This window comes from Vigna unguiculata, chromosome 3, assembly GCF_037176805.1.
Source record: "Vigna unguiculata cultivar grain cowpea cultivar isolate G323 ecotype 2 chromosome 3, ASM3717680v1, whole genome shotgun sequence".
NCBI lineage: Eukaryota > Viridiplantae > Streptophyta > Magnoliopsida > Fabales > Fabaceae > Vigna > Vigna unguiculata.
This window is the reverse complement of record NC_140794.1, coordinates 7,252,385-7,262,575: the sequence shown is the minus strand read 5'-3', so window position 1 is coordinate 7,262,575 and position 10,191 is coordinate 7,252,385. Positions and strand designations below refer to the sequence as shown.

Below are 10,191 nucleotides of genomic sequence, written 5' to 3'. Positions count from 1 at the left end.
CACACTTAACATTGAAAATTTTGAGTTATAAAGAAGAAAAATTAAAATAAATAAGGAAATGGGGTTGAATTTGCAACCTAAACAATACTTCTTACAATTCTTTGATTTAGTTTCATCCTCTTGTGAGGATTTTGTTATACTTATGGTTTGATAATTTTGTCTTAAGATGAAAAATATACATTTTTAGGTTTTGAGAGAGAAAATGTTTATAAACATATAATACAATTTATGTGTCCGAAGCTTATACTATAGTTTAATTTAGGTTTAGTATAAAATGAATTTTAAAAATTTTCATCGACAAATATAACCGAGCTCTATTTTTGTTTATTAAACAACACTATATAAAAAAAATAAAAAATATGTATTGCTTTTTTGTCTATATGTGGTAGTGTTTATTTGTTGTATTTGATGTTTTTTGGGTGCATTTTATATTAACATGTTTTATCCTGTTATTTTCAAATAATCAAATGTGTTATTCTTCGATAATTAAATTTGATTAGTTTAGTTTGTTAAAACAATGTGTTTAAGGTTATGGCAGGGTTGAATCGGACCTAATAAAGTGAATTTGTATTGAACACTTTTCATAAAATAATTTGTTCAATTCAATTGACCGACTTTATGAACTTTGTAGAGGGTAAGAACAATATAATTTGTTATAAAGCAAAATCAATCAATTAAGAAACTCAACTGAAATAAATGTTTCTTTTGTAGTTTGATATTTTATTAAAACATATTAAACAAATTTCCTCAAAATTGATTAACCAATAACACAAACACATAACTACTATTTGGTTATATATAATCAAAAACTCAAAACACTTTTTACATATAATTGTACATGAATCTTGAACAAAACATACAAAATTTCTAAGAACTTAAACTAATGGCAAAAAGATAAGATCAAAACAAACATTTTTTATAAAGGTTCACTCTTACAAGCTACATTTCAGTTAGCCATGTAACCTTAGTATAACTTTCCACTCAAACAATAATTACAATGTACAATTACACTATTCTTGAAAGATGAAAAACACTTATTAAACCCTACAAGAAATATATTACCCATGAAACACCTTGCTGCAACTTCAAAAACCTTCCAGCAACACAAAACAACACAAGGCTAAGAACAACCAAACCTAGAAAACTCTCCTAACTTACACAAGACTTACATTATCGCCTAAAGAACCAGTGAGTGTGAGGAAATACTGTCTCAAACCGCTACTCACACCTCCATATCACATAAACACATTTAACTCAATTGAAAAGTACTCCAAGAATGTCAAAAGTGTTATAGAAAATTTGGACTTTCATTACACCGAAGTTTTATTTTTAAAGATATGTCAACTGTCATATTCATTGGTTAACAAGCACTCGGTTTATTTCACTTATATAGTGAAATAAGTCGATTGTTAGTTAGTTTAACTAATTGATATGTTCATCACATATCCTATTAGAGGGTGAAGACATTATTAACATATTAAAATCCTTTTTTAACAAATTAACAATCATATTTAGAAATCCTATGGATACTCGAGATATTTCAATGAATTCAAACCATTCCACAATCAATTAAAATGTTCCTCATAAACACTTTAACTGATTTTGTTCAGGTTTTAGTAAAAACTTATTCTTCTAATATTAATCTTCAAGACATCTTTAAGCATTGTTCTTTGAATCATCAAATCATATCTTCATGGATGCTTTGAGATAACATAGTTGTCTTTAAGCGATAACATTTGTTTTCTAATACTTCATACTATTTTGGTGCATTTTACATTAACATGATTTCTTAGTTTGTTTATTTATTATTTTGGACAATCTATATTTAGTTATACAATAGTTATATAATGTGTTATTTTTGTTTGAAGTTGAATAAGACTTCTTTTTTAGTTTAAGGATGAACTGAGGTAAGAGTTTGTAGAGTTTATATAATATCATTTGTGTTGCAAAGTATACTATAAGTTAATTATCTTTTAGTAAGAAGTGATTTTTTTTCTTTGACAAATGTGATCACTAACGACCTTTATGTTTTGTTTTGATTTTTTAAACAAAAACCATTTTAGAAAACCTATACTATCATTCTTCAATGATGAAACTTCATTGTTTTAGTTGTTTTTATGTTGTATTGTTTGTTTGTTGATACTTGATGTTCTTTGTGTGTATTTTAGGTTAACATGATTTATCTATGATTTTTGTTCGAAGTTGATTTTGGGATTCAAGAGGAGTCAAGATAAGAGATTGTTCTGTTAATAAAATTTGTGCTTCTAAAAATTATACTTTAGGTTAATTTTAATTTTGATTCAAAGTGTTTTTCTTTTATATTTTTACTAGCAAAGGTGATTAAAAAATGACCTCTTTGTTTTTTATGTTTTTGTTGTGGTTTTCCAAACAAAGTCATATCCAGAAAACTAAGTCTGTCATTCTTCAATGATTAAATTTAATTGTTTTAGTTGTCTTTACGTGGTAGTGTTTCTCTTCTAATATTTGGTATTCTTTGGATACATTTTACACTAAATACGTTAGATATGATTTCTTACTTTATGTATGTATTATTTTGGACAATTTGTATTTAGTTATACTAAAGTTCTTTGTTTTAGTTTTATCCTTTTATAATGATTTTTGCTATAGTTTGGATTTCATGTTTTTGATCCAAAGTTAAAGAAGACCATTTTTGAAGTTTAGGACAAGCTAATGTAAGAGTTTAGAGTTTATAAGTTTATAATACAATATGTGCTTCTTAAACTTATACTATAGGTTATTTTTGTTTTAGTCTTTTAAATTTTGTTGACAAAAATAATCACAAACAACCTTTTTTTTGTTTTGGTAATTTTTTAAACAAAGTTAAGAGAAAAAGCGTTATCATTTTCAATTATTAAATTTGATTTTTTTAATGGTATTTTTTTAATATTGTAGTGTTTAATTTTTTTTTTTACTTGACCTTCATTAGGTGTGTTCTACAATAAATGCTTTGTGTATGGTTTTTTAGTTGATTTATATATTATTATGGTAACCTATGGATGTTACATTTTCTAACTCTTTTATTGTGTTTATATTCCCTAAAATTATAGTAATGAAGTTTGACTTTTTTTTCAAATATGCCAATAAAGTTGACCTTATAAAAGATATTAATGGCAAACAATAAACATTGAAACTTTGTATGAAAATAAATGATTTATGGTTTCTTCATAATCATTATATTCTAATAGGCATATTAAGATGATCTTATTGATTTATAAGTCATTTACATGTAGACTAATATGACCATATTTACATGTATATTATGGTTAAAAAGGAGGATACAAGGTTGTGGAGGATAATTTGGGACATGGTCAAACTTATATCATGTACAATGTTAATAACTTCAAGAACTAAAGATAATATAAGGTATGTTAATATTCTTATAATTTTTTTTTGTGCAACGACTTTAAATGAACAAAAAATTGCTAATGTGCTCGTGAAAGTGTACAATTTCAAAAACATAACAAAAATAATGGGTGAAAACTACTTTGTTGTTGATGTCTTAATTGATAAGTGTACATTATTTTTTATCCTTCTTATTACTCAATGATTTAAACATGGTTATCTTATGTTAACTAATTATTATGTTATGATGTTAATATCTAATTGGTGTTGTGGAGAATGCTAAAATCACATTACACTCTCTCTTTAATGTCACACGGTTAAAGTAAGTAATATTAATTACATGGATTTTGGAGTTGCAAGTTTAATTATTTAATATGGTTTCCTTAACGAAAGTAGTGGAATATAATTGGGTGCACTAGTAGAACTAAAAAAAAAATAGAATCAACATCAAACTTATAAAAAAAAGAACTATACACAATAACTATTTCAAAATAAAATGAAGTTACTAGCCTACTTAATTAAAACAATGCTTAATTTTTATGTTTGGTTCATTTTGGTAACCTAATTCTTTTGAAGTTTAATTTAGTCCTCTACTTTTGTTAAAACAATTTAAAATGGTCTCTCTCGTTACTTTTGGTTAAACGGCATGAGGATAGTGTTCCTGTGTCACTTTGGAACAGAAACGTGGCAAGTTTTTAATACCTTGGCATCAATATGGTGTGATGAGGTGGCAACAAATTATTTTTATGGAGGGAGAATTGTTCATTTGCCCTAATTTCACTGTTGTTCTTTGTTGGACCAAAGTTCTTCCTCATTTGTTGCTTTGTTGATTATGAGTGATTTCGAGGGGCCACTTTTCTTCTTCTTGCTCTTGTAATTCGTGGGGTATGCGAAATCCTAGGTTATCCAGTCACAGTTGTGGATTTTCCTCTCATGGTTGAGCACCCACTTACAACTGTGGAGAGGTTGCCGTGTTAAGAACACAAGGAGGACCCAGTGTCACAGCCAAGGCGACAACGAATCATTCTTCTTCCAACCCTTGTTCTTTAAACGCTTCTTCTTCGAATGATTCTTCTTCTCCACCAATGTCCCCAATTTATTCACCCTATGAACCCTAATTCACTTTACCCTCTTTACCAGTATAGTTTCAACTTTTAACTATTATCCACATCACCTAATCCCTACACTGCCACAAAATACACAAATGTCATAGTATCACATGAGAACATTCTACCGTTAAATTCTTTAATGTTGTTAACATAAAGACTAAGTTGAACCTTCAAACAAACTGACAGACTAAATTGAATCCAAAAAAAATTAGGAGATCAAAAGATTAATTAAACCTTAAAATAATTAATACAAAAATAATAATACATTATCAAAAATATTTATTATTTCTTATATTTGTAATCTATAGCTGAAATATATTAAATACAAACAAAAACAATATTGAAGAAATAGATTGGTTTAAGAAATTTAAAAGAAGACGAGAGATTATATCAACAAAAACTAATAACTAATTATATTTGATAAAAAATAAATAAAGGTGCTTAAAAGTTTATCAAATATTTAAATATCAGTTTACATATTTTATTTATTTATATTTAATGCTGTAGTAGAAAGTACAAATCCCTTATATTTATTTTATTTTATGAATAAAAACAGTGTCTTCGTCCCTTTAAGCCTGCGAGAACGTCTTAGTGAAGAGGAAAAGCAAGAAAGGATCCAATTAGAGAGAAAATGCGTCCCTGAAAACACCAAACCCTAAATCGCGATAAAGGTTCGAAGAATTTGCGAAGCAAGGTGAGTTTTGGCGCGGTGGTGGATCGAAGATGGAGATTCACTACAGTAGCAGCTACTTCGAAAGACGCCCCATTCTCAAGTCCAAGGCTCCCGCAGTTAAATGGGTTAAAGAATGGTATCGATGAATTTGTTGCCTCTCGTAATTTCAATTTACATATTCTGTTTAAAGGTTTTCAATTTTATTGCTTGTGGTGCGGTAGCTATGAGTGTATTGGGGAGATATAAGAGAGAGATTTAACTCAATTCACCAGGCTCAGTTTCTTCCTTGATTACTGTGCTTATTGAATTGAATTTGGGAAAGTAGTTGGTTTCGATGTTTGATTGCGGGTTTGATGGTTTTAGATGGAGTGGAGGAGTTCGGAGGGGAAGGAGCAGAGAGGCGATTTTTTACGTTAAATTGTTTATTCTCCTTATTTGAGTATATCTTTTGAATGAGTGGGATTATAATTAGGGGTTATCATGGGACTTTGAGACCTTTCTCGTTGCTTCTACAAATGTTTTATGATTGTCTAGGCTTAGGAATGTGAATGAATGGAGGGAATATGTTTCAAGTTGGTCTTTCCATGTAGTGTTTAGAGGGAGAGACCAATTATAATATATTTGTCATCGGTTTGTTTCTGCCTTTTCCTACTTCATTAGGTAAAAAAATATACTAATAATCTGATCATTGTGGATGCCAGGGTTCCCCAAGATCTTGTAACAACTGGAGGAAAATGCATGCTCTTAAAATGGGTAACAGGTTGGTCTTTTTTCCGTTTAGCTAGCTTACATCTTTGGTCACTCCTGCCTCCATTTGGCTATATTTCTCTGCATTTTTTTAAATGGTATTACTGTTTTGTTTAGCTTCTACATATAGTTTTGTCATGATACAAAACTTGGTGGAAAATAAGGGGAAGATTTTAGACAGAATTTAAGATGATTTAACCTAATTTTTTTGTTGAGGTGAGTGAGATAATGAGTTGCTGTTGAGAGATGCAAAAACAAAGCGATTGTGTCACTATAATTTTTCCCTACTTACACAACCCAGTTTAAAGCTGAAATAGATTTCATCACATCTTTGATTGGGCACAAGAATCGTATCCATAACAGAACATACTGGGTTTTAGTTATAAATAACGACATGGTGCTACACAATGAACTGTTGAATGCTCTTTTGAAAGCTATTCTTGCCAGGTATCATGCATCAAGTCAATTAGGGCTTCTTGAAGTCCAGGATAGAATAGAAGACTCTTGATAAAAAACAAATTTGTAACGAAGGAATTTATGAAGAGAAATTTATAGAACCAGATCTGCAAGTTGGTGTCAAATGTGTACATTTCCCTATTGGTTAATAGCTTGCAATTTTGAATATTGAACTCAATGGTTCTTATTCTGAATGGCTTTACGTTTTTTTTTTCGTATAAAAGTTTTAATACAATTTATAATCCTTGATACTGACTCAAAAAACAATGCAGTTATAAAACATGCAATAATTTCTTATGATGTTATTTTATCATTTTTGTTCCTTAAATTTCTCTCTGTTTTCTAAGAGGATACCGTGAAGACCTTGAAAGAAAAGACAACAGAGCCAACAATGCCTGAGCCAGAACCAGAGCCAACTACTGAAGTACTTTTTCTTTGTAGCTACGATGGATGTGGAAAGACATTCATAGATGCTGGTGCATTGAGGAAGCATTCTCACATCCATGGAGAGAGGCAATATGTCTGTCACTACGAGGGATGTGGAAAGGTAGTGATTGTGTTACTTACAGTTTAAACCCATGCACATGTATTTGTTATATATATACAATTGTATTGCCATGATTTGAAATAATTTACATTACTGCATACTGTAGAAACAGATCCAATTGCACTTTGTTTTACCATTCTCTTGTCCGATGATTGGCCTAATAGCCTGAAAGCTTTAGTGTGAAGCATTGTGTTGAATGCTCTGGAGCAGAAAAAACTCTAATTAGCAGTACTATTTTTTTTACATTGCAGAAATTTCTGGATAGCTCAAAGTTGAAAAGACATTTTCTCATTCATACAGGGGAGAGGGATTTTGTGTGTCCTCATGAAGGTTGTGGTAAGGTGATGAATCGATCCAATTAATGGTTTGTTGTTTTCTATGATGGCTTTCTTTTCCTAGTTCGTATTGCATGTCCTGTGTATTATTCCATTTACACATTTGGATTTGTGGCATATTGCCAATTAGCCTAATGTATGCCATCTATGGCATTGGAATGTTTTCCTCATAGGAAATTTGAAATTACCAGATCTATTCAAGTAGAAAAGCTTGAGTGATTGGTGATGAGACCTATGTCTACCTAGTCATTAAATTAATGATAAAGAGGGTAACCAAGGGAGAATTCAGAAACTTATCAATTTGAATCACCATAGACTAAATATTTGTTTATAGTTGACTTTATTGCAACTAAATCATTGTTACCATTTTCATCACACTATGTAAAAATATTATCTTTCCACGATTTTCAACCTTTCACCTTAACAAAGATGAATCTGTCCTGAACTCTGTCGGTTTATCTCTCTCGACAGACACACACAGACACATATATTAAGTATGTACTGTGTGAAAATCTAGACATTACTTCAACGTTCTCTTGAATATAATTGTTATTGGACCTTCTTTAAAGCTAAACTAATTTCTTCCGAGTGGATTAGATTACTTTGTATGATATCATCTTCAATTATTTTCCACTATTTCATAATGTTGATCTTTTGCTTTGGAGTTTTGGATAATGTATTACGAGTGTGTGCTTGTTATCACAACATCTCAGTTATCAAATTCGTCTATCTGCTGCAGGCCTTTTCCTTGGATTTCAACTTAAGGTCTCACATGAAAACACATTCCCAAGAGAACTATCATATCTGCCCGTACCCAGATTGTGGAAAGAGATATGCTCACGAATACAAGCTAAAGAATCACATTGCATCTCATCATGAAAAGGTTGGTAGATTGGTATTGTTTGACCATAGTCTATTAACATTATATGGTGCATGTTATCATGTAAAAATCTCTCGTTTTAGTTTATATACGTTTGGTTTTGGTGTAATTGTTTCCTTTGGTATGTTAATATAATCTCAATACAAGTATGCATTATTTTTCGTAAGTATATCGAGGATATCTGCGTAAAGGTAAAGATGCCTCGAATCCGAAACTGATTGATTGGTATACTATATGCGATTCACAAAATTTTGAAACTATTAACATTTATTGAACAGTCTTCTTATTTGCAATTTCAACCTTATCTTACAGAATGCATCAGTGGATGTGACAAAGTACACTACTCCACCTTCAGAGAAGCAAACAAAAACTGCTAAACCTTCTGGAGGGGCATATGGTTCTGCATCATCTGACCGTCCCTATGCATGTCCATATGATGGGTGTGAAAAGGCGTATATCCATGAATACAAGCTCAGACTTCATTTGAAGAGGGAGCACCCGGGGCTTATGCCCGATGAAACTGCTGAGCATGCTCAGGCTAATAATGTTGACAATGAAATGGACGAAGCAAGTGATCAAGATGCCTATCTCACGAAACGGTCAAATGGTAAAATTCAGAAACAGAGTAGGCCTAAACCAAGTCTTAAGTTGCCTCCTTCCAAAATTGCAAAACGCAAAGTGTCCACTCCTACTTTAACTGTAAATAAAAATTCTTGGCCCGTGAAAGATGAACCTTTTGATGAAGAAGATAGTGAGGAAACAGAAGAAGATCGTGACAATGTTGAAGATGGTTGGAGATATACTGGAGGAAACAATGAAGATGACGATGAAGAAACAGAATATGAAGACTGAAAACCAGTTATGGCAGCGTCTATGAAACTTGCTTCCTTAGAGAAATATATTTTCTTTTTCTTCTACAAAAAAAAATTCAGTTGTCTCTTTTTAATTTGGCTAAGTAAATGGTGTCTTGTGAGACTGCGTTGGCTGTTTACATGCATTAGGTTAGGAAGGACACCAACTATCTCTACCCGTCGCACGTGTTGTTTTTTTAAATAATTTTTATATCATAAGATTTTATTTTAATTAATTTCTAAAATTGTATATCATTTTTTAAAATTATTGTGTAAATAATTGGAATTTGTTTATTATGGGTACCGAATAAAGAGATAAATGGATAACTTAATATTTTTTAATCTTTAAGTGAAATTGGTAATTATAATTAGTTTTTGGTAGTAGACAAATATTGATCACATTAAAAAAGATTAACATTTAAATAATGAATATTTTTTTTATAAAATTATGTTATTTATAGCATCTTGTATTAATTGTAATTTTATTTTTCACAATGTTATCTATATTTTTGTATTTAAATGTGAGTATTTTTGTGTGATATATTATTATTTCATTGAACAAAATCTCTGTAATTTATAGTCATATTTGTGTTTAATCTTTTTACAAAATCATTTTTTATTGATTATAACATTATTCTCTTTTTATTAAAATTTATGTTAGTACGTGGTTGAGACCTTTGAGCATTAGTATTTTTATAACTAAAGGTGTGATATAATATAATTTGTTAAAAACCAATTAATTTTACGAGTATAGGTTGAAGATGTATACTAAAGAAGTTGGACATATTTACAAAGTTTAAGTAAGTACATTTTTTTTCTATGATATCATAATTTTAATATTAAGATGTGTGTAATTAATATTTACATTATGAAAAAATATTTATTTAAAAATATAATACTCCAATTTAACTAATCTGTTAAACAAATAGCATGACATAGAAGATAAATATATAAGATGTATTTATAGTCGTTGATAAGAAAATCTAAATTAATCATTCATCGAGTCAAATGACGTATACAATACAAAAATTATATTTCTAAGCAACAACTATTTATATTCAACCTATAGTAGTTTCAGTGTTGTTCATCTTTCTCACATGCTTTATAATCTACACATATATAACATATATAAAATCACAACCTTAACCAAACACATAAGGTAATTAGAGTAAACTTAACTCAATTCAGAATAATCATTTCACAATTTACGCCTCATATTCAACATCAAAT

At 29.8% G+C, this 10,191-nt stretch overlaps 1 protein-coding gene across 1 annotated transcript; it reads left to right on the top strand.

Moving 5' to 3' along the window:
- Positions 1–5,036: 5,036 nt before the first annotated feature.
- YY1 (zinc finger (C2H2 type) family protein) lies at positions 5,037–9,197 on the top strand. Its single transcript, XM_028065856.2, has 6 exons — positions 5,037–5,281; positions 5,847–5,905; positions 6,696–6,895; positions 7,147–7,236; positions 7,970–8,113; positions 8,423–9,197. Exons 1-6 carry the CDS (start codon positions 5,196–5,198, stop codon positions 8,960–8,962), a joined length of 1,119 nt encoding a protein of 372 aa, XP_027921657.1. The 5' UTR covers positions 5,037–5,195; the 3' UTR covers positions 8,963–9,197.
- Positions 9,198–10,191: the final 994 nt, after the last annotated feature.

Coding starts and splice junctions, on each gene's coding strand:
- YY1 (XM_028065856.2), top strand. CDS start 5,196: ATGGAGATTCACTACAGTAGCAGCTACTTCGAAAGACGCCCCATTCTC. Junction 7,237..7,969: donor CTCATGAAGGTTGTGGTAAG/GTGATGAATCGA, acceptor TATCTGCTGCAG/GCCTTTTCCTTGGATTTCAA. Junction 8,114..8,422: donor TTGCATCTCATCATGAAAAG/GTTGGTAGATTG, acceptor CTTATCTTACAG/AATGCATCAGTGGATGTGAC.